The sequence below is a fragment of the Bufo gargarizans genome, chromosome 3 (assembly GCF_014858855.1).
Source record: "Bufo gargarizans isolate SCDJY-AF-19 chromosome 3, ASM1485885v1, whole genome shotgun sequence".
NCBI classification, from domain to species: Eukaryota; Metazoa; Chordata; class Amphibia; order Anura; family Bufonidae; genus Bufo; species Bufo gargarizans.
Window position 1 is genome coordinate 516,664,499 of NC_058082.1, and position 24,392 is coordinate 516,688,890.

General features: G+C 43.8%; 1 protein-coding gene across 2 annotated transcripts; it reads right to left on the reverse strand.

Annotated features, from left to right (window-relative positions):
- Positions 1–1,632: 1,632 nt before the first annotated feature.
- PDHA1 (pyruvate dehydrogenase E1 subunit alpha 1) lies at positions 1,633–19,447 on the reverse strand. Of its 2 annotated transcripts, XM_044283983.1 has the most exons (12): positions 19,225–19,447; positions 14,934–14,948; positions 13,503–13,571; positions 10,134–10,307; positions 9,255–9,381; positions 7,011–7,102; positions 5,559–5,651; positions 5,186–5,341; positions 4,689–4,760; positions 4,532–4,599; positions 2,229–2,337; positions 1,633–2,153 (listed from the first exon to the last, which is right to left on the reverse strand). In XM_044283983.1, exons 1-12 carry the CDS (start codon positions 19,285–19,287, stop codon positions 1,989–1,991), a joined length of 1,203 nt encoding a protein of 400 aa, XP_044139918.1. In that variant the 5' UTR covers positions 19,288–19,447; the 3' UTR covers positions 1,633–1,988. The 2 variants fall into 2 exon arrangements, with proteins under 2 accessions (XP_044139918.1, XP_044139919.1); XM_044283984.1 differs by lacking the exon at positions 14,934–14,948 and having other exon boundaries at positions 19,225–19,446.
- Between the last annotated feature and the right edge of the window lie 4,945 nt (positions 19,448–24,392).

Below are 24,392 nucleotides of genomic sequence, written 5' to 3' on the forward strand. Positions count from 1 at the left end.
CAGCATTTTATCAGCTAGGCATATATTTGCCACATGTACCGGTATTCTGAATCGCCTCAATCTCATGCTCCATCATCTGGGCACATTCTACACCCTAGTAATATTAGTTTCATGAGGAAACTACCAGGGGGAATAGGAACAGAGGGAAGGGGAAGGACTCCAATATTGTGGGCCTTACCAGGATTCCATGTTAGGGGGACAACAGTATCAATACCTGGCTGTGATCATCCCCATCACCTGAACGCATATGCGAACTGATGCGGAATATACCTCGGACCTCTAAAGGAGTCTGATGCAGGTACGATTATCAAAACGTACATATAATTGGCCTAATATAATGCTATCTAGCATACCCATTGGCCTTATCATATCCCCCTGTATCTATTAAATGTAGAGCAATTATTTGATTCTGTCTATGTGACTTGGCTGTATGCCGGTATTTATCTTTCAGCACCTTTGTGCGTGATCTGGCCGTACGCTAGTATCTATATGGTTGCATTTTTTGTCTGTATAGATCTATAGTTTTTTTATTTTATTTTACCTCCTGATGATCCCATAGCATTGTCTAGGGGGAAACGCGTTGAGGTAGCTAAGGTGTGTGATTATCCAATCAACCCTTACCAATCGTATGTTTTGTATATGTCTATACTAACTGTATTTGTTCGTTCATATTATTCCATCCAGCTGATCGATATATGTGTGATTAACTATTATCCTACCTCTTACCTGCGGAAATCTAGATCCAATCCCACTACACCCTTATAGGGACCTGTGAGGGGTAGTAGAATAGGTACGTGGACAGGGGGTCTCCACCATCAGGAGCCCTCCCTGGGCTGAGGTCTTAGGATAGGGGTAGATACAGGGAGAATTATCCCCTCACCCCAGGTCATTAATTAATTCTGGATGTGAATATCGGTTACACTATTCTGTGTGTGTGTATTCTTAGTGTCATATATTGGACCCAACTGGGATCCTTTTTAAAGTATACCAATAAAAATAGTTGTTTTAGGGGTTTTCTCTCTCTATGCTGGAATTACAAATTTATATACCCCACTAATATTTCGAATTATCGATTCTGCTGGAATTGGATTAATAGCATTGCCTTCTTTAGTCACCTTTTCCTATGTGCTTGATGACGAGATGGTTCCAACTTATTTATGTTTCCTTTGGGTGACTGGAACCAGATTGTTGGAAATTTAAATAAAAAGTGACTGCTTTTGCAGCTTAGCATGAATCATTTGTGACTGTTTCTGCAGAAAATATAAGTTGTTCAGAGGGGTTGGCCCATCTCATCCATTGGGGCACATTGCTAGGATATGTCACCAATGTCTGATAGGTTTGGGTCCGCCCTCTAGAATGGAGCCCACAAATTGAAGGAGAGCAACCCGTGCATATGCGGCCACCTTCCTTTTGTTTCCATGGGACTGCCGAATAGCCGAGCAATGCACTCAGCTATTTTCGGAAGAAATTAATGGTGGCAAGCAAGGCCACCACTCCATTCACTTCTATTGGGTTGATGGAAATAGCCAAGCCGCTTTGCGGCATATCCTAGCAATATGCGACCAATGGATGAGATGGGCTAACCCCTTTAAGTTCACAAGGAAGAGAAGATGTACTGAAACAACAACACCATTTACATCAAGGCCAATTTTAATGACTGCAAAATATTGCATACATGGTAAGACACGTGATTCGCTTCTGGATAAACTTAAAAACGGGAGCCTTCCATAAATAAATCAGAAAAGTAATGGGAACATACCATAACGCCATTTAACCACTACTTGGAGTTGTCTTTCAATATGGAAACTGTAAGGCAACTGGCAGACCCAAGTCCCAGCTGTATAAATTAAAATAGTCTGCAATAGATACATGACGTGTATCCCCCTTACAGTTAGAAAGGGTTAAATGAAATAACTGTTTTCATGTTAGAGACCTTGGAGTAACAGACTAAAGAAGACATAGCTTGCCTGTATGTCTAAACGGAAGGTTTAGCTGACAGACTTGTACTTGATCCAGGGGTTTGCACCTCTTACTTCAAAAGTAGGTTCATTGCGATAAATGTGATATCCTAGTTCCTCTAGAGGAGGCTCTGGGTCAGTGGTGGCAAACTGAGCAGCCTCCTCAATTTCCTTTCGCACTTCAACGTCGATTTCCTACAACAAAACTTGTGTCAGAGTGGGGGAGCGTTTGGCCACATGTCATAATATTCACAGATCTGTAAATTATACCTTCAGTTCGTCTACATTGGACAAGTTATTGTTGAGCATCCTGTCCTTCAGCAGGGTGATGGGGTCACTTTTACTCCTCACTTCCTGAATTTCTTCTCTTGTTCGGTAGCTGGAAAAAGAAGCACAAGACTGAATTCGATATTTTAGATTTGTATTTTCTTTTTTCAAAAGCATATTCTGGATGTACTAATATTGGAAACAAGCATTTTTGCAAGGGCCAGTGACTGCACAGGTTGGGCTACAGTCTTTTAAATTGAATATTTTTTACCCAAATCATTTATAGCAGTAATAAGCTCATAAATGCAAAAATTCAAATGTAGTTTGCTGCAACATGCCATACTTTCTGTTACATGAGTGAGGAGGCTACTTTCACAATAGAGTTTTTACTGGATCCGGCAGGGTTCAGCAAAAACACTTCCGTTACTGATGATACAACCATCTGCTATGAATGGATCCGGTTGTATTATCTTTAACATTGCCAAGACTGATCCGTCATGAACTCCATTGAAAGTCAATGGTGGATGGATCAGTTTTCAAATGTGGCAGAGAAAACGGATCCATCCCCACTGACTTGCAATGGGCCGTCATGACTGATACCTCTTGCTCCGCATCCCAGGACGGAAAGCAAACTACAACATGTTGCGGTTTGCTCTCTGGTCTGGAAAAGCAACTAAACGGAATGCATTTTGGAGCATTCCGTTCGGTTCAGTTTTGTCCCCATTGACAATGAATGGGGACAAAACTGAAGAGTTTCTTTCCAGTATTGAGCCCCTATGATGGATCTCAATATCGGAAAACTAAAACGCTAGTGTGAAATTAGCCCTAGACTGAGCATCATGTGTGAAGCTGTACTGTAATAAACATCACGATTCTATATGGCAACTGGTGCCATCCCATAATGGATTAGCTGTGAATGAAACTGGGCTTACCAGTACTCTACTGCTGTGCCATCCATGGTCTGGGTATTTATTTAGATTTAAGTAGATACCCAATAGTCATGTCCCTGGCATTTCTGGAGTATTGATGGCACCTGAGAGATGAGTTGATCAGACTTTCCAGGACCCATAATAATATACCATATTTTTTGCCCCATAAGACACAAAGTGGGGGAAAAATGCCCCTGCGTCTTATGGGGTGAATACTAATAAGCGAGCGCTTCCATTATGGAGGAGGACCAGGAAGCGGTGAAGGCTCTGTACTCACCGCTTCCTGGTCGTCGGCTATGCAGTGGTTGTGCACAGTGTGAGGGCACTCTGTGACCTCACAATGTGCGCACCAGTTAACAGCACAGCCGACAGAGGGGGAAGACCGAACGCAGGCAGTGAGGAGCAGCCGCGAGCAGGAGAGATAAGTGGTTCATTTATTTTGTGATCTGAGGCTGATCAAACATGGTTTGGCGCTGCTGAAACATGGTTGGCGATAGGGTTGTTTTAATACCAACATTTTGATTTGGTTTCGATACTATAAAAAAAGTGGGGGTGTCTTTATATTGGGCTCTGATCTGAGGTCTTATTAACATTGGAGTCTGATCTGAAGTCTGACTGAGGGTCCTATTAGGGCTGTGAGCTGAGGTCTAATGAAAAATATATATTTTTTTCTTATTGTCCTCCTCTAAAACCTAGATGCGTCTTATGGGCCAGTGCGTCTTGTAGGGTGAAAAATACAGTACATCATTATTAAAAGGGTTGCCTGAGATAATTAAAAATCTCAGATGTCCCCAAATGCTGTAAAATAAATAATTAAAATGATGGTAGTTACATCTTTCTCTGGCACAGTTCTTTGTGCCGCGGGTCCAGTGCTCCTGCTATTACAGCAGTGACATTAGGTATACCGCGAAGGCTGCAGTCACATCTTAGTATCGGAGATCCAATGCAAATGAAGGCGGTCAGCATTTATGCCAGAAATCGGACAGATGCACCTCAATACAGTCAATGGGGATATGGCGGGGAATGAGAGGATCTGCCAGGCTGCTCTATGCCAATACAGCCTCCGAATGGAGATGTAAACGAAGCCTTAGAACCGTGATTGGCTGCAGGAATTATGTGCCATATAACTACACATCAACACTGCAGTCTATAAACCAATGGACCAACAGCACAGAGAATGACACTTGAGAGGCCATCATTTTTTTACTTTACAGACAACACCTTTAGCAAATTCCCGTTTAAAATTGGTGATAAACATAGGATAGGACCCCTAAATAGAATGGGAACCACAACGTCCCATGGTAACTAACAGAAAGGTTAGCCATCAAATGCTGCTCAGGTCGCTCAGTCTCTGTGTATTATAATAAAGCTACTTGCCTAACCCCAGGGTCACTCATACTATGTCCATGGTAACGGTAAGTCTGCAGCTCCATCAGAATAGGGCCCTGAAAAACAAGGTGCATATTATAGGCAATGTAAGACACCCAGCTTCAAATATCGTGCAGCGTAATACAAAGTATAAAGCAGATCATACCTTTCCAGATCTGCAGTGATCAGCAGCAAACTTGGTGGCTTCTCTGACACAAAGAACATCCATGCCATCAACCTAGACAAACACAAAAAACTGTAATTACATAACCATAAAGGGACGTTGTCAGCATAAATGCTCCACTCCGAGGGCAGCATGAAGATGTCACACGTGGATCTCTGACGGGCATCATTTAGGTGAGATCATGGTGTCGTTTATCAGCTGCAGAATAAAGCGAATGTTGTGAAAAGGTGTTCAAAGCATTTATGAGCTGCGGGCTCCCCCGACTGCTGATAGCTTTCTCCTAATTATGGTGCATAGGGAGAAAGCTGTCAATCAGCCACAGGAGCTCCCAGCTGATAAATAAGCTCAACCCCTAGTTCACAGCACTCACATTGCGCTGCAACTAACTGAAAGTTTTCCAAAAACTACAAAAAAAAGTCTAAAATAAGTGACTCCTCATTAAAGCAAAATGGATGAAGAATGAAGAGGAGATTACTCACCCTGAGGCCTGGGATGTAGTCCCCACGTTTGTAGTAGTCGGTACTGGCCGCAGCCCTCTCCACAGAGGTGCCCATGCCATATCTGTTGTTTTCACAAATGAAGATACAGGGCAGTTTCCATAAGGCAGCCATGTTGTATGTCTCAAAAATCTGACCCTGTAAAACCATACAAAGAAGCAAAAACGTTTAAAATAATGTAGCCAAACAATGGAAAAGACTGCATGGTAAGAGAAGGTTTTTTATGGTGTTATAGGGGGAAGTTGATTGAATTATTCTTGTTCATGTTATTGTGGAAATTGAGCCATGATGCCAAATATGCAAATAGCCAAACAAGAAAGCCTCAAGGAGAAGTTGGAGCGTTTGTCTATCTTACCTGATTAGCAGCACCGTCACCATACAAGGCCAAACAGATCTCATTTTTTCCAAAATACTTACAGGCCAAAGCAATGCCTGCACCAAGAGGGACCTAGAAGGAATTCATCTAAATTAATTCCCGGCAGAAACACAAACAGAAAAGTTCTGACAACATGTAGAAAACATGCCACAAATGTATGTATATACCAAAGCGTACAATCAGGCAATAAAATTGTATATTTCTAATTAACGGCCACTATATATACTACCATACCTGTGCATGCAACACAAATATTTACTACTATGCCCCTCCCAAAAAAAAAACTAAATTCTTATAGATACACTAGGGGTCATTTACAAAGTCTTTGTTTCCCCCCTGTAATACCAGAGGATTCAGCCAATTTATGACAAGCCATAGCAATGGTCTTTTAAAGGGACCAGTGTAAAGGGACAGGGTACATTAATGAAAGCTGTTACTATAAGGTAATTACAGATCGTTCAACAATCATTGGTATACATGCCGCAAAAGGGACAAGAATAGGACATGTTCTATTTTTTTTGCGGGCTACGGAACGGAGCAATGAATGCGGACAGCATATGGAGTGCTGTCTGCATCTTTTGCGGCCCCCATTAAAGTGAATGGGTCCGTACCCTGGGCCGCAAAAAATGCGGCTCGGATGCAGAACCAAACCACGTTCGTGTGCATGTAGCCTAAGTCAACCTTCTTAGGTAGAGGAATTACTGTAACAGACCAAAGTGAAAAAGTGACAAAATAGACACTAAGGTCCAAGGCCTGTAATTTAGGGGGATAAAAATGTGTGTTACCATGATATACATTTGATAACTAGTAGCACTTCTGTAGGATTTGCACTTCTTCTATCATGAAGTCCAGCTGTATTGGTTGTGCTGTGGAGCACAGGGAGGACTAGACTCTATATGTTAGGCCTCTTTCACACGACCATATGGCTTTTTCAGCGTTTTGCAGTCTGTTTTTCACCGATACATTATTCCGTTTTTTGTTTCTGTTCCGTTTTTCCGTATGGCATATACAGTAATTACATAGAACAAATTGGGCTGGGCATAAAATTTTCAATAGATGGTTCCGCAAAAACGGAACGGATACGGAAGACATACAGATGCATTTCTGTATGTGTTCCGTTTTGTTTGCGGACCCATTGACTTGAATGGAGCCACGAAACGTGATTTGCGGGCAATAATAGGACATCTTTCAACGGAACGGAAATAGAATGCATATGGAGTACATTCCGTTTTTTTTGCCAAACCATTGAAATTAATAGTTCCATATACGGAACGCAAAAAACGGCCCATAAACGAAAAAAATAAAAATAAAGTTGTGTGAAAGAGGCCTTAGACTGATCATTCACATACTTTGCGCAAATAAAACAATATCTTCACAAAATCACAGCATACTGCAATATCTTGAAGACTACGATGGAATGAAAATGAATACCTGAGCTCCCACTATGCCATTTCCTCCATAAAAGTTCTTGGCGTACATGTGCATAGAGCCCCCTTTACCTTTGGCACAACCACCTCTTCTTCCTGTTGTAAAGGGGATAAAAAAGAAAAGAAAATAAAGCTTTCCCATGAATCCACATAGTATCATAATCTATGCTGGACCCTGGTTCCCATGATCAGCAGGGGTCCCAGAAGTCGGACTCCCAGAGATCATACATGGATAGGTGATAAATGTGGACTCTTGCTAAAGCTAGCCGCCACACCAAAATAATAGGGGGAAAGGGTCTTGATAAGACAGGTGACCAATGGTCACTCTGGCTGAGCTCCAAAGATCCTGTGTGCAGATGGAAGCAACTTCCAGAAGGTTACCACCACTGCAGCCTCTACCAATCTGGGCTTTATGGCCAAAAAGAAGCTTCTCCTCAGTAAAAACACAGCAAAGTTTGCAAAAAAGCACCTAAAGGACTTATGAACAACACGATTCTCTGGTCTGATTAAACCAAGATTACACTTTTTGGCCTCAATTCCAAGTGTAATTTCTGGAGGAAACCAGGCACTGCTCATCACTTGCCGAATATTAGCCCTACAGTGAAGTATGGTGGTGGCAGCATCATGGTATGGGAGTGTTTTTCAGCTGCTCGAACAGGGAGACTGGTCAGGGTTGAGGGGAAGCTGAATGGAGCAAAGAACAGAGATATTCTTAATGAAAACCTGACCCAGTGTGCTCTGGACCTCAGACCTTCCAACAAGACAATGACCCTAAGCACACAGCCAAGACAACATATGAGTGGCTTAGGGATAACTCTTTGAATGTCCTTGAGTGGCCCAGCCATAGTCTCTGTTTTCGCTTTACCATTATGGGGTATTGCGTGCAGAATGATGAGAAAAAAAAAGGATAAAAAAAAATAAAATTTTTTACATTTTAGAACAAAGCCGCAAAACAAAAAAAAAAAAAAAAAAAAAAAAAAGAGAAAGGGTCTGAAAATTTTACGAATGCATTGTAATTATCACAATGAAAAGACTCGAATGAGGGTCACAATCAGGTGGCATACAGAGTTGATATTGTCATCCCAAGGTTGAGTCACTAACCTACAGGGGTAATAAGTAGTAATATCAATATGTGACTTTACAGCCAAAGTCAGATCTCATCGATTAACTGAAGCTTTTGTGGCCAAAAAAGAAATCTGTAGACACGCAAGTCATAAGACTTAAAATTTTATCTGCCAGTAATCATATTCACCATTCAGAAATATTTTTTTTTTACATTTTATTTAAATAAATAAAAAATGTATAAGGCTGTGTTTACACGTGTTGAGATTTCCATTCTTCTGATCAATCAGATTACCAGAAATATGAAAAAAATAAAATAATTAACCAGTTTATTTTGAGCATCAGTTTGTGTCAGTTCAGTCAGGTTTAGGACGGGCAGAAAAAGTACAGCAAGAGGGAGTCCAAATTAACTGACTTCTGATGGAATTAACTGAGCGCAAGTTATGCCCATTCAAACACAGGGGGATTTAAAAGAACATCTTCTGATGGTTCAAAGGAGCAGAAAGCTTAATGTACGTGTGAACACAGCCAAAATGATATGAAAATAAACCTGAATAATTTCTGAACAAAATGCAGAAAAAATGCCACATTACTAGCTGAATTAAAAAAAAAAAAAAAAAAGCCATTAAACTAACCCATGTGAAAAACGAGTAAAATGTGTCCTAGACCGCTAAAAATGTTGCAAGGCTTACAAGCACACACACTTTTTTCCCCCTTTTCAAAAACACAAGGGGGAGATTTATCAAACTGGTGTAAAGTAGAGCTGGCTAAGTTGCCCATAGCAACCAATCAGATTCCACCTTTTATTTTTTAGAGCTCCTTTAGAAAATGAAAGGTGGAATCTGGTTGCTATGGGCAACTAAGCCAGTTCTACTTTACACCAGTTTGATAAACCTCCCTTAATGAATCTAATACATGTTTGTATGGCTCCTTTTTACATGCCTGTTGGTATTTTTTCACCAAACAGGAGTCTATGAAAAAAACTAAAAAAACAACAAAAAAATTATGTATTTTGTGGGGAAAAATAAAATAAAAAATACCACTTGTAGGGCAATTAACATTACCTGCAACTAACATCTGGCCAAAGAATTTCTGCCAAAAGAAACCCTGCAAGGAACCTCAAGGAGAAACACGGCAAAAACAAGTTGCAAGTTTAACATGTAAGACCACCCCAAAAAATATGTACCTGTAAGCTCTGCCAGGATCTCCTTTACAGGCAACCCGCGGGTATAGGTGTATCCATGCGCCCGGTAGGCTGTAATTAGGTGATCTGTGGGGTTTATAGAAGCCTCAAGACCAACACAACACGCTTCCTTTAGAGGGAAAAGTTAAAAGAATGCATCATCAGAAAATGACTTTTTTTAAATCAGGGAAATATTCCAGCACTAGCCGCTAAAGTACACACAGCTAGGCGATACTTCTCGTTTTGCAGATCACTTGTCAGCTTAGCTGTGTAGACTGGGAGAGCAGAGTCATCTCATTATCAGGACAGGAAATATACTACTTAAGAAAGTGTCAGCAACATGACAGCCAGTTAAAAAAAAAAGAAAAAGCCAGCCACAGTCAAAAACGTTTCAGCCTGGCAGATCATATTTGTGATTGTCCATCGACCATCATGAGCAATCAGTTGCATAGAATTTTCGAACACTGGTCGCGCGACTTTTATCTTATGTGTATGAGTGGCTTACCCTGGGTTCAGACCTGAGCGTTCGCGATGGAGCGCTCTGTATGCGCGATTGTACGGGCGTTTGCAATCGCGCATACAGAGACAAGCGAACGCCCATTGTCGCGCATTCCCGCTGAAGTCTATGTATGGGAACGCGCGACAAGACGCCCCAAAGAAGCTCATGTACTTCTTGGGGCGTCGGGCGTTTTACAGCGCGATCGTACGCGCTGTAAAACGCTCAGGTGAGAACCATTCCCATAGGGAATCATTGGTTCTTGCCCGTTGAGCGGAACCCAGCCTTAGACTCCTGCCAATCACTGATCCTCAAATGTTTCTTCCTGAATTTCAGGACTTGCACATCCTATGTCAGGGATAAGCACACACTGGGATGGCTCTTACCTGCCCATCATAAAGATGACAGAACCCACGGATAATTTTCTGCTTATAGAGCTGATCGGACTTCAGTTCCATGCGCCGGATGGTCTGCATAGTCCTGTAGTACTGCAGCCCCTGCTCGCGGGTCAGCACTGCTGTGGTCGGTGGGGCCTCCTCCAATCGGTGAACGTCGCATTTCTAGTTACAGTGTGGGTAGAATAATGAATGCATGAAAGCTTAAAGACAACTTCAGCCAAGACACTGGTACAAAAAGTGAAGGGACTGGAAGCCAGTCTGAACAGAAAAAATTTAAACAGCATTTTTGAACTGGTTATTTTTAACCCTTAGGTGTGTAATTATTTAGCATGGAAGAATGACATACATTAACCCTTTAGGTAACTTTAGACAAGAAGCACAAGCTTCGTACAAGTGTATTTGCAATCACTCGAACGTAAAGTCTGTGCCACTGCACTACATGGTCAGGACTGCACGGCCATGAAGCAGTGTGATATTACACCTAATGGATGCGTACAGGCAATTTAATGCCATGGAGTAAAAAACAAAACAATTATGCAATATTACATTGTGAGCATTCTGAGTTTCTGAAAGAGAGCTCCGCCAAGGCCTCATTCCCACAATGCAGTGGTGCTCAACTTTATTAATATGACATCACCTAGAGACAGTAGACCATTTTAAAAATGACCTACAGACAGGCGCACACAGTGTTGTAAATGCGCACAGTTATGTAGTTGCTGTAATAAGCAGAGTAAAAGTATTTTTTCCACCACTATTCCTATTCACATGAATGTGTTCTGTGTGCCGACCCAGCACATGTACATCACATCACACTGCTGCTTGCTGAATGACAGGGATTATAGGATATGAAGGGTGTCACATGACTGATGCCATGGATACATTACACAGGACTGACACATGGGCTATACCATTCTACTGCATATAGGGGTCAACTGCCTGATATAAGAGTGGTGTGTATGCACAATTTTAAATACATAATTAGAAAATAGAAAAAAAGTTTACAAAGCCCAGCTTACAGAAATATAAAATCCAGCTTTCATTGTTCCAAGAAGTAAAATCCAATAGCAAAAACCTACGCGTTTCAGGTCAGACAGCAACCCTTAATCATGGCAAAGAAAATGCTGCAGATTGCAGGTAACTATGTATTCCCATGCCACCAATCCAAAAAGGTTGGGGCAGGGCATAAACATAAACACCTGCAGCCTGACATGACATGCACATGCAAATAAACCACACAGACAAAAAAAAATAAAAAAAAATAACAATGATAAGAACATACTTTAAAATGTAAAATTTAGTCGTGTCTCTTGTTTAATCCCACCAGTGTACGAGTGTTCATCTGAAAAATCCAATAAGACTCCCTGTTGAGAAGCTTGCGTTTGCGATTCAGTGACGTCACCACAGGTCCTCGTACACCGGTGGGGTTAAACAAAAGACACAACCTGATTTTACATTATTAAAGTATATTCTTATTTTATTTTTTTATTATTTATTTTGTAACACTGTGTGGTTTATTTGCAGGTCATGTCAGGTTGCAGGTGTTTATGCCCCGCCCCAACCTTTTTGGATTGGTGGCATGGGAATACATAGTTACCTGCAATCTGCATGATGAGGGGTCCAGTCACACGTCCGCATGCGTTTTGCGCACAAAACGGACACCGGCAATGTGCGTTCCGCATTCCATCACTGGTGTTCTGCCAAATCTCTATACCTTGAGAAAAGTCTATACCGGAAGTGACGCGGCCGCACAGAAATCAGCTGGAGGAGGGTGTGTGCGGCGCTCCACTGGCTTAGCAAACAATCATTGCAGCGCCACGATAGAAGTACTTTGTGCACTGCGCGTGTACACTTAAGGGGTATAGAGATTTTGCAGCGCAAAATGTTGCATCAGATCTCCCTACCCCTAAGTGCGCATGCACACACAAATCATCAGTTGCAGTTCATCCTTACCGCAGAGCTGAGTGCTGGATACTGAGGCACTCAGGGGTAGGGAGATCTGATGCAACATTTTTTGCGCTGCAAATCCATTTCCCCCGAAGCGCGCACGCGCGGTGCACAAAGTACTTCTATCGCGGCACTGCAATAATTGTTTGCTAAGCCAGTGGATGTGCGCTTGCGCAGCGCCGCACACACCCTTCTCCAGCTGATTCCTGTGCGGCCGCGTCACTTCTGGTATAGACTTTTCGCAAGGTATAGAGATTTGGCAGAACACCGGCAATCTCATAGAAAATGCCTTTTCTTGTCGGCAGACAAGAATAGGACATGTTCTTTTTTTTTTTTGCGGAACAGAAGTGCGGATCCGCAAATGCAGATAGCACATTCCGGTCCTATTGAAAATAAATAGGTCCGCACATGTTCCGCAAAATTGTGGAATGGATGCAGACCCATTTTGCGGACGTGTGAATAGACCCTAAGGGTTGCTGTCTGACCCGAAATGCATAGACTTTTTGCCATTTGGATTTTACATCTTGGAACAATAAAAGCTGGATATTCTATTTCTGTAAGCTGGGCTTTGCAAACTTTTTTTCTTTTGGATCAGTGCCTTGTTCCTGGCACCGCCCGGGCTCTCAGTTTGGATTCAGGTGAGCGCAGCCTTCTTCTCTCAGTCTTCAATAATTCAAAAATGTTGAGATTTTCTACTATACGGGCTGCCATGACAACTATCGGCCCCCTGTCATCACAGCACGGGGGGTGATGGAGAGACAGATGGAACCCTCTGCAAAACCTCCTGTATGCCACAGTCAGCATTGACTGCAGCATGTGAGGGGCTAATCTACCGGCATTGTTCTGTTCATCGATGCTGGCGGATACAGCAAGAGCCCGGTTGTCAGTAACAACTGCGTCCCAGGACTGATCTAGCAAGTGCCACTCCTGCACCCGCTTGATCAGCACAATTATGGCGGAGGTCAGAAAGTCACTTCCTGCTGCTCCCTAATAGTAGGGTGGAGGTCAGAAAGGGATTAAACTGCCACAACGATCCACCCAAATTCCCTCTCTGTCAGTGTTTAAAGCTGTGCTGAAATAAATTGTCAGGACTGCTGTGCGCATGCACAGGAGTCCTCTGCATTATGTCAGGACTGCTGTGCCATGCTGACTCTGTTTTCAGTGCAGCTCTAAGAGCGGATAGTTGGGGAATGGGGACTCCTCATCTGCAGAGCTAATAAGGGTGACAGATTCCCTTTAAGGCTTGGTCAAAGGAGGTAAAGTAGGGCCACATGGAAGCCATGAGGGTATGGTGAAGAAACATGGTAGGCCAGAAGTCCAGTTTGGTGCAGTTGAGCGGTGGGCAGTCTGGATACACCACCAATGGTACTAGCTTTCACAGTCTTCCACACATCTCCATTATAAAAGCCTTACCTTGATATCAAATGTTGCTTCGTTTGCAAAGTCTGCGTAGCTACGTGACGCCACAATAACACGGGCAGCCTTAAAAGCAAGTAAAACATATGAATACATTAAGAAGATGGACAATAGTATGTGTGTGGTCATACAAGCACGCCGTCCATAGAATGAAGTGGATATGAAGACACCTGGGGCACGTGGTGATATAAGAAGCGGCCATTATACATAGGCTATGTGCAGCATGCAGCAATTACTCCTCTGCTACCCACAATGCACTGCAGGATAACCTGGAAGAAGGCTTTGGAGGGTTCCCAAGACCTTACCCATCAGTGCTTCCTCCAGTCTGAGATCTAAGACACACTCCGCCTTCAAAACTGCAGAGCCTGGGCTTAAATTTACCTAAACTGTCAACCGCAAAACTGGCCTTATTACTCCATGCCAACCAATCACAAGGCACCTTTCATCTTCACAGAGCATTTTAAAAATGGAAGCCCAGCACTGATTGGTTGCTTCCGTTTTAGAGCTCAGAAATGTATGGCGTATCCTATAGCTATGCCACAAAAGTCTGATATGTGAATACCCCTTTAATTTAAAGGGGCTCCCCCCCCATTCCAATAAGGAGCCAACACCAGGAAACTGTAGATAATTAAGAAATAAACAGACTCGCCTATTGAATGCCATTCCGTTCCAGTGCGGAGGATCCCGTCCCTGGCAGACCAGGAATGTGACGTCCAGGCCATGTGGACAGCTGCAGCCATTTACTGGCCTCAACAGTAACACGTCCCTGAGTGGCACGGGACCACTGAGCTGCAGCGGGGATGAACGCCTCAGAACTGAGACGGAGGGACATTCACTAGGCGAATGTTTGTTTCTTTCTTACAGTTTCCAAGTGTTTCTTCAAATTTTTTATTATTTTTTGAGTAGTAAGTGTGGGGGGGGGGGGGGGGGTTCGGACCCCTTTAGTCTTCCACCAATGAGATTTGCCAGACCCCAAGTTCTCCTATAAAAGCATATAAACCTCCAAACAAAATGTTAATACGATATATCAAATTTTTCAAATCTGCTGAGACTTCTGCTGCTGCCGGATTATTAGACTTTGTGGCTCATTAAATGTGTCTGAATAAAGGATTGCTTCTAGATTAGGGATGGGTGCCCGCAGATGGCAGTGCTAGTGTGCAGCCCTTCTGCCCACAGGTTACCACGGTTTGGCAGTGTGGTGTTTGACCACAAAGCCTGCACGGATGAGACCCGTTCAGACTGAATGTCACACTGGGCTTTGGTGGCTATTTGGTAAGGGCCACTGCTGTCACCATAATTTACAGAGCTTCACTCCGGCTCCCGGCGGCTTACAGTAGGATTAGAAAATCGGACACTGGTCAATGGATAATGGAAAGCAGTAAGAACACCACACGACCATAGGAAGAAAAGGTTGGTGTAGTTCCTTACCTCGCCAGCTGCTCCCTTTAAACAGCCGCATACCCAAGACATAAAAAAGGAGAAATATAGTCTTACCAGAGAGAAAAAGACAGCGGTCCTCACCTACCTGCACTGCGCGTAATGCCCCGGACACACTGCAATGCTACGTACATGGGGAGGGGGGGCTCGTGACCACTAAAATGTTCACCCGCCATTGTGAGGTTACATATGGAGCGCTGGTGGGAGACTGCAGTGTATTTGACAGCATTATAGCTTTGGTGCCAACAGAACTAAAGGGGTCATTTGTCAAACTGGTGTAAAGTAGAACTGAGTTTGTTGCCCATAGCAACCAATCAGATTCCACCTTTGATTTTTGACAGCTACTTTGGAAAATGAAATGAGGAATCTGATTGGTTGCTATGGGCAACTAAGCCAGTTCTACTTTACACCAGTTTGATAAATGACCCCCTACATTTTAAAGGGGTATTCCGTTAAACAATTATGTAGGACTGAGGGTGCTGTTTACAGGCTATGGACACCTACTGGGGCATTTTTTTATGATTGCATTTTACTCATTTTGAGCTAAAAATCATTTTTTTACAAATTAGTCTTTATTAGAAATGTCCGGCTGTTTCTGATATACAAGAGTTAAAAAAAAACTCTGATTTCAGGCTGTGACTTTGTGTTTTCTTTTAATATCAGCTGATGCTCGTGTGTCTTGTCTCTGATCCCCTGACCTCAAAAACACTGAGGGCTGTTTCACAGGAGCGGACAGCAGAGACACGGAGCAGTAACATGGCTGATAATGCTCCGCGCCTCTGTGATCTCTTTACTACAAAGTCACAGTGAACACTTTATCTCACTGTGACTTTGTAGTAAAAAGGTCACAGAGAGGCACGGAGCATTATCAATCATGTTACTGCTCCGTGTCTCTGCTGTCCGGAATGGGCTTGACACTCTTTCATGCAGCGGATTCCACACACCGCACCCGCTCCTGTGAAACAGCCCTTATTTAAAGGGTTTCTATCACCAGATTTAACCCTATTAAGCTAGCTGACATTAGCGATGTGCCAATGTCAGCTGAACCTAACTAGCTTATTCCTACTTTTATCTATGCCCCCGTTACGCCAGAAACTTTTATAATATGCTAATTAGCCTCTAGGAGTAGAGGGGAGGGGGCGTTGTTCCTGCGCCTAGAGGCTCCATTCTCCTACCTTTGTCGCCTCCCTCCAAGTCCTGATTGACAGGGCCAGGCAGCGCTCGCATCCGTCTGCCAGCCCTGTGCTCTGGTGAAACCTCGCGCCGTTCAGCATTCGGCGCAGGCGCGGTGAGGGAAAGATGCTTGCAGGCCCTGCTCCTAGAGGCTAATTAGCATATTAAGTTAGATTTCTGGCGTAATGGGGGCATAGATAAAAGTAGGAATAGGCTAGATAGGTTTAGCTGACATTAGCACATCGCTAATGTCAGCTAGCTTTATAGGGTTAAATCTGGTGACAGAAACCCTTTAAGCCATATTCTAATCAGTTGGATAGGTACTGAGCTATAATGAGTGGTTATGTGGTCAGGAGATCAGAGATAAGAGCAACACATAGGCTGATATTAACCCCTTCACTACTGGATTTTTTTTTGTTTTTGCATTTCAATTTTCTTCCCCATCTTCCTTAAACCATAACTTTTTTTATATTTCCGTTCACATAGCTGTATGAGGCTTTATTTTTTGCGGGACAAGTTGTACTTTTTTAATGCCCCAAAAAAATAATGCAATTCCTCTACCGTTTTACAGGTTTTTTTCCCCACAGAGTTTCATTTGCGGCAAAACTGACCCATTCTCTGGGTCAGTACGATTACAATGATACCCCATATGTATGTTTTTTTTGTTTTGTTTTTTATGTCTAAATAGTGTAAAAATTAATTGATACTTTGAAAAAATATATATATATGTTTTTTTGTTTACACCGCCATATTCTGACCCCCATAACTTTTTTTATAGTTATATCTACTGAGCTGTGTAGGGGCTCATTTTTTTGTAGTTTTTATTGATACCAGTTTGGAGTGTGTGTGACTTTTTAAAAACATTTTATTACAATTTTTTGGGTAAGGGCTCTTTCACACTGGCGTTCTTTTCTTCCGGCATAGAGTTCCGTCGTCGAGGCTCTATGCCGGAAGAATCCTGATCAGTTTTATCCTAATGCATTCTGAATGGAGTGAAATCCGTTCAGGATGCATCAGGATGTCTTCAGTTCCGGAACGGAACGTTTTTTGGCCGGAGAAAATACCGCAGCATGCTGCGCTTTTTGCTCCGGCCAAAAATCCTGAACACTTGCCGCAAGGCCAGATCCGGAATTAATGCCCATTGAAAGGCATTAATCCGGATCCGGCCTTAAGCTAAACGTCGTTTCGGCGCATTGCCGCATCCGACGTTTAGCTTTTTCTGAATGGTTACCATGGCTGCTGGGACGCTAAAGTCCTGGCAGCCATGGTAAAGTGTAGCGGGGAGCGGGGGAGCAGCATACTTACCGTCCGTGCGGCTCCCAGGGCGCTCCAGAGTGACGTCAGGGCGCCTCACGCGCATGGATGACGTGATCGCATGGCACGTCATCCATGTGCATGGGGGCGCTCTGGCGTCATTCTGGAGCGCCCCGGGAGCCGCACGGACTGTAAGTATGCTGCTCCCCACTACTACTATGGCAACTAGGACTTTAATAGCGTCCTGGCTGCCATAGTAACGCTGAACGCATTTTGAAGACGGATCCGTCTTCAAATGCTTTCAGTCCACTTGCGTTTTTCCGGATCCGGCGTGTAATTCCGGCAAGTGGAGTACACGCCGGATCCGGACAACGCAAGTGTGAAAGAGGCCTTAGAGAAGCAATGAAAAAAAAATATATAAAAAATGAACCTAAAAAGTCTATTTTGAAATTTTGAACAATCATGTATTCTTAAACTTTATTACTGTCTATTGCTCATTTCTTATGTTGGCAGTTTGAATATTCTAGGTCTCTTCAGCAGGACCCAGGGCATTCAAACCAATTACCGGCATCCCCATTGGCCGCAGGGGATGTTTTTGACACTTTAGATGCTGTGATCTCACTTAATCACAGCATCTAAAAGGCTTTAAATTACAGCGATCAGCATTATTGCTGGTCGCGGTAATTAACAGCAGGTCTCTGCTGTTTGAAACAGCAGAGACCTGCCGGCCATGACGCCCGCTGCACAAGCGAGCGGGTGCCATGTTTGCCTATTGCTCCAGTGCCGTACATGTATGGCGCTGGTAGCGAAAGGGTTAAAAGAAACCACAAAGTTACGGCCGGAAATCAGACTTTTTTTTTCGAACTCTTGTGTCTCAGAAATACATTAACATTTTTAGTAAAGACAAATTGACATTTTTTTGGGGCCCAAAATGAGTAAAATGCACACATACAAAATGCCCTCGGAGATGTACATAGCCTTTAAACAGCACCCTCAACACAGTCCTATATAATTATTTTATAACGGAATACCCCTTTAAACAGGACCTGTCCCCTCTCCAGACATGTCGGTTCCAGTAATTGCTTGCACCCCCCATGTAATACCAATTCTAGAGCATCTCTTATCTATCCTCTATTATTCACGCTAGACGTTATGAATGTATTACGAGCGGTCTGCAATGAAGGTCCTGCTGAAAGTTACCAGTTGGGGTTGTGTAACTGCACAGTCTGACATTATCCAACCAGTGTGAGACTGCAGGGGACCCCCAACTGAACCCTCACTGCAGACTGCTAACAATTCATAACTTCTAGCAGGAATAATAAAGGAACAGCTCATCATGGAATCAGAACACTAAAGGCTACAGAATTGTTATTACATGGGGAATACAAGTCAGGAGGGGGGACCGGCGCTTGTTAAGGAAATGTAGGACATATTTTATCTGTAGTCAGTGGATACTGTCACCAAGGACCCCAGAGAAGGGGGCACCACTAGCCTAGCAGAGGCCCCCTTAACAGCCTTCTATATTTAGGTGTCAAAAGGTATGTATTGAAGTTTTGAGACAGTAGATCACAAAATAAAGCATAATAAGAAATAAAGAAAAGTGGATGGGTAACACCGCAGCATGGGCACAAAGGAAAACACTGGAGTCTTCTAGTCATGTAGAGCCTCCTGGATTTAAAGGGGCACTCCGGAGAATCCTGACCCGCTGTGACAGGCAGAGGCCATTACTGGCCACCTATCCTGTAGGCTGTGTAGGTGCTGTCACTATGGAGAACACATGACATTGGAGGAGGCCGCTCCGGTCACCGCTGCCTGCGGGGAGCCGCCGTTACTCGTCCTCTCCCCCACTACTTACAGTGACAGGTTTCTGGGCCGAGCCCTGCAGCACACGGGACAGTAGGGACAGCATCTTTTGCATGGGCGGCCGCTCAGGTGAGGATCCGGATCACTGTACAAGCCAAGGAATCAGTCCGATCACACCGACGACCTCAAAAGCTGATCGGCCGCCAATAACCTTCCAGGGGCCTAGCCTACACTGCCGGGCGCGACCTTGACGTCAGCAACACACCCCCCGACGTCCCTGACGTACGCTCGCGGCGGCCATCTTTAGTGAGGTCACTGGAGGAGTATTCTAGTGGGGAGGATGACAGGTCACAGGCGGTGGATTGAGGGGACGCTGGTCTCAGTGGCTTGTGTACCTGCAAGTGTGAGGACAGTCTGGTGCCACGTAACCTGGGTGGGCACACGGGCACATGTACTGCAGAGACGACTGACAGCTAGAGGATAAAGCCATCTGTCTGTATTATTTACTTTTTAAAGGGGTTTTCCAGATTCTGATATTAATGACCCTTCCTAATCGCAAAAAGGAGGGCGTCATACCCGGACATGCCACATCTGTGTACCAATAATACACTAACTCCTAGCAAAATCTGACTGCAGACCAATACTTCTTCATTGTATACAGATGTAAGGAAGAAGTCCGGGTTCTGCGTCCATCAGCGCTGGTGCAACTCCCAGCAGGTACTGGCATTGGCCAAAGAACCTAGCCTTTCAGTTATTTACATCTAGTCATACGACCTGTCATTTAAAGGGGAATTCCAGTTATATTAAAGGGAACCTGTCACCGGGATTTTGTGTATAGAGCTGAGGACATGGGTTGCTAGATGGCCGCTAGCACATCCGCAATATCCAGTCCCCATAGCTCTGTGTGCTTTTATTGTGTAAAAAAAGATTTCCATGGGAGTTCCTGACATTACCGTAATACCCCTGTAAGTTACAGACTGGAACGTCTCTACTGTCGAAGAACTACAAGTATATGCATGCCCTGGCTAACTGTTCATCTACAGCTGGTTCAAGCCCGTAGGTTAGGGCTGCACGGCGACCAACTACACTGCAACATGTGTCATTGCGTCATTCATATCGCACCAATGTCACACATTTATTGTAATGATAGGCAAAGGTGTCGCATTGCAACATGCTGCAACAAAATAGTCACACAAAAATTCAACTTGGATGTATTCTTTGCGGCTAGCATGTCGCAGTGCGACGCCATTGACTATCGTTATAAAAAATGTCAACACTTCACTGTGTAGCCCTAGCCTTAGACCAAATGCATCACACTGGGAAGAGGCACACAGTCAGTGCTGCGACAGCAGCTCCTACACTCAGCACAGCACGTGGGACTGAGAAGAGGAGGTGCCTGATCATAAGGTGGGGTGAGACTTTAAGGGACAGACTGTGACTAACCCTTTCCCAACCTTCGCCGTACATGTACAGTCTAAAAATGGCGCCCGCTCACAAGCACAGCAGGAGCCATAGCCGTTTCTGCTGTTTGAAACAGCACACATTGGGGGCTAATGTCAGCAATCTGCACTAACGCCGACTGGAGACATTTAACCCCCTTCCGTGCCTGGAACAGCTTCTCCAGGTGGTGATCGGGGGAGCCGTTCATTTGCTGTCGAAGGCCTGCGCCTGCTGAAGACTGTCAGGCCTTTACCAGGTATATTCCAATGTAGGCCTGCAGGTGGCAGCATTACATTGGCAGCACGGTGGCTCAGTGGTTAGCGCTGGGGGGTCCTGGTTTCAAATCCGACCAACAGGGGTGGTCTGGGAACTTAAAGTGGCCCTGCAAAAATTCTAAAAGTGGCCCCATTTTGTAGTTGGGTCCAAACTGATGGAAGGCATGGCCAGCAATACCATATTGTGGCACATTTTACCACCCCAACAGAGCCAAATACCACAGTCCATCAAAAATTTCTGCATGTAGCACAAAATACATCCCCAAAAACTTCCACTGTTAGGCTGTGAGGAGGCCCCTGGCAGCCCCCTGCGCATCGGCCCACCGGAAAATGGGGTTTGTATGTTCTCCGCGTGTCTGTGTGGGTTTCCTCCGGGTACTCTGGTTTCCTTCCACACTCCAAAGACATACTGATAGGGAACTTAGATTGTGATCCCCATTGGGGACAGTGTGATACAGTGGCGTGCTAAGTGGGGGGCGGTCCGCCCCGGGAGCTGTCTCTCAGGGGGGTGCCAGGGTCCAGAAGCAATGCGCCCTTCCATGAATACAGAAAAACTACTCCACTTCCTGAGCGGAGTAGTTTTTCAACTACAAAATCTGCCGCATGTGGAGGCACCTTTAGTCTGTAGGAAAACTTCTTTGGGAACAATACCTTGACATTACAGAGTCAATGGTCTATACCTGTTATCAACACACATGTAGCGCTTGTGCTGTAGATGCCTCCACACTTTCCAATAGGCAAGAAAAGGGAAGGGTAAGTCTCCAGTTCCTGAATTGGGTTTGGTTTGGCACAAGGTGCTATGCTGTCTTCACTTGGTCCCAGTCTTTCTCATTGGAAGCCCCTTGCTTCACCCCAAAAAACGGAACAGTGTAGGTCACACCTCCAATCCTGCTAAGCTACATCTCTCGTTGCCAGCAAAATTGAATAACCTGAAGGTGAGCTGTGCCATGTTGGCCGGCTCTAGTGACTCAGACAGAACAATGCTGCTGTCTGAGCGTGGAACCACTGAAAAGGAGGGCATCCCAGCGTCCGTCCAGGCACTGCGCTGGACAGGAAGTCAAACGTCTGTCCACCCTACTCAGTTCTCACTCTTCCACCGAGATCCTGTTTGGCCATATCCTGTCTGACTCTAGTTCTGTCTTTCATCTGGTGATGGTATCTTTACTTTACAGGTTCTCACCACAGCTGCCTAGGCCTCAACGTATTCCCTGGCGGGTCTATGAACTACACGCATCAGGTTGTGTTTCTTACTGTATACCAAACTCTTTTTAGGTGGCAAGTATTGGACATACAGTATAATGAGTTACTCTAAACCATCCCAGTGGACTCCATAGCGCAGTCCCTGTGATGTCAGTGCAGGGTCCAATGGGCATCAGTCCCTGTGGGCAGACATTGCCTCTTTGGACAAAGCAGCGCCATTTCTGTTGTTATCTCATCAACCAACTAACAGAAAGCAACATCCACATAAACAATACCCAGCCCTGCCGCCCTCGGGTACAAGTACCAAACAGTACTGTAAGCAATAGTAAAGCACACAGTGGTATACATGAGCACAACCCAAGGTATACCTCTGGAAAAAGGGGTAGAAAAGTGTGTCATCCATGGCGCACCCTCTTACTATAGCACACCTAGCTGTGAAAAGTATTTTTTTATAGCTGCTAGATTTTTTTGGTTCCCATTCAGAGACAGCAAGAACAGACGTTGGAAATGGTTCTGGATTACAGTTAATAATAATGTACGAAGTATATTAAAAATCGCATTGCTTTTCATTATACATTAAGTGGACTTTTAACCTGCCCTCTCCTGTAAATGTGGAGTGGCAATGATTATATGGGCCACTAGGTGGCACACACGTTTCGCATTTAAACATCTTACTAGGTACCTGACTTTTTTTTTTTTTTTTTAACTTTTGCAACTAACCATTTATAAATCTACATAGTAACATAGTTTGTAAGGCTAAAAATACATTTGTCCATCCAGTTCAGCCTGTTATCCTGCAAGTTGATCCAGAGAAAGGCCCAAAAAAAAACCTGTGAGGTAGACGGCAATTTACCATTTCCTATGTACTGGTGACATGTATTATTCCTTCCCATGTGCATAACCTTACATTTGTCAGTGTTAAACCTCATCTGCCACTTCTCTGCCCAAGACTCCAATATATCCAGATCTATCTGTAGCTGTATACTGTCCTCTTCAGTGTAAATTACTTTACACAGTTTAGTGTCATTAATAGATATATTAAAGAGAATAGGGCCCAATACTGACCACCTAGGTACCCCACTAGTGACAGTCACCCAATCTGAGTATGTACCTTTAATAACTACCCTCTGTTTTCTATCACTGAGCCAGTTACTTACCCACATACAGACGTTTTCTCCCAGTCCAAGCATTCTCATTTTATATACTAACCTTTTATGTGGTACAGTGTCAAATGCTTTGGAGAAGTCCAGATATACGACTATATCTATTGACTCACCCTTGTCAAGTCTAGAACTTACCTCCTCATAGAAACTGATTAGATTAGTTTGACATAACCGATCCCTCATGAAGCCATGCTGATACAACGTTATTCGCTTATTTTTGTTTTGTTAGACTTACCACCCTATAGTTTCCAGGCTCTGTTTTGGACCCTGTTTGAATATTGACACCACATTTGCTAAACTCCAATCCTGTGGAATACTCCCGGTCAGTATAGAGTCCTTAAATATCAGAAATAAGGGGCTGTGTATTACACTACTTAATTCCCTTAGGATACAGGGGTGTATGCCATCTGGACCTGGTAATTTGTCTATTTAAAAACAATTTAAGATGCAGCTCCACTTCCTCCTGGGTCAGACAGGCCACTTTTAATGGAAATGTACTTTTACATTCTGAATTTCATCTGACAGTTTTTTCCCCCAGTAAATACAGTGGAGAAAAAAAATATAAGACGCTCTTTTTAGTAAGAAAAAATGCTAAAAAGTGCCTATGTTTTATAAACAAAGTCCAGTAGACATTCTGTCTTCTTCTTTGAGGAATAGGACCTTTGATGACGTCACTACGCACATCACATGGTCCGTCACATGATCCATCACCATGGTAAAAGATCATGTGATGGACCATGTGATGAGCGTAGTGACATCATCAAAGGTCCTATTTCTCAAAGAAGAAGACAGAAGAGACGCCGGCTGCGCGAACAAGTGGATTAAGGTGAGTTAAAAATTTTTATATTTTTTTTTACCCCTCCAGCGCTATTGTACTATGCATTCTGTATTAAGAATGCTATTATTTTCCCTTATAACCATGTTATAAGGGAAAATAATAAACATCGGGTTTATCCCGATCGTCTCCCAGCAACCGTGTGTGAAAATCGCACCGCATCCGCACTTGCTTGCGGATACTTATGATTTTCACGCAGCCCCATTCACTTCTATGGGGCCTGCGTTGCGTGAAAAACGCAGAATATAGAACATGCTGCGATTTTCACTCAATGCACAAGTGCTGCGTGAAAATCACTGCTCGTGTG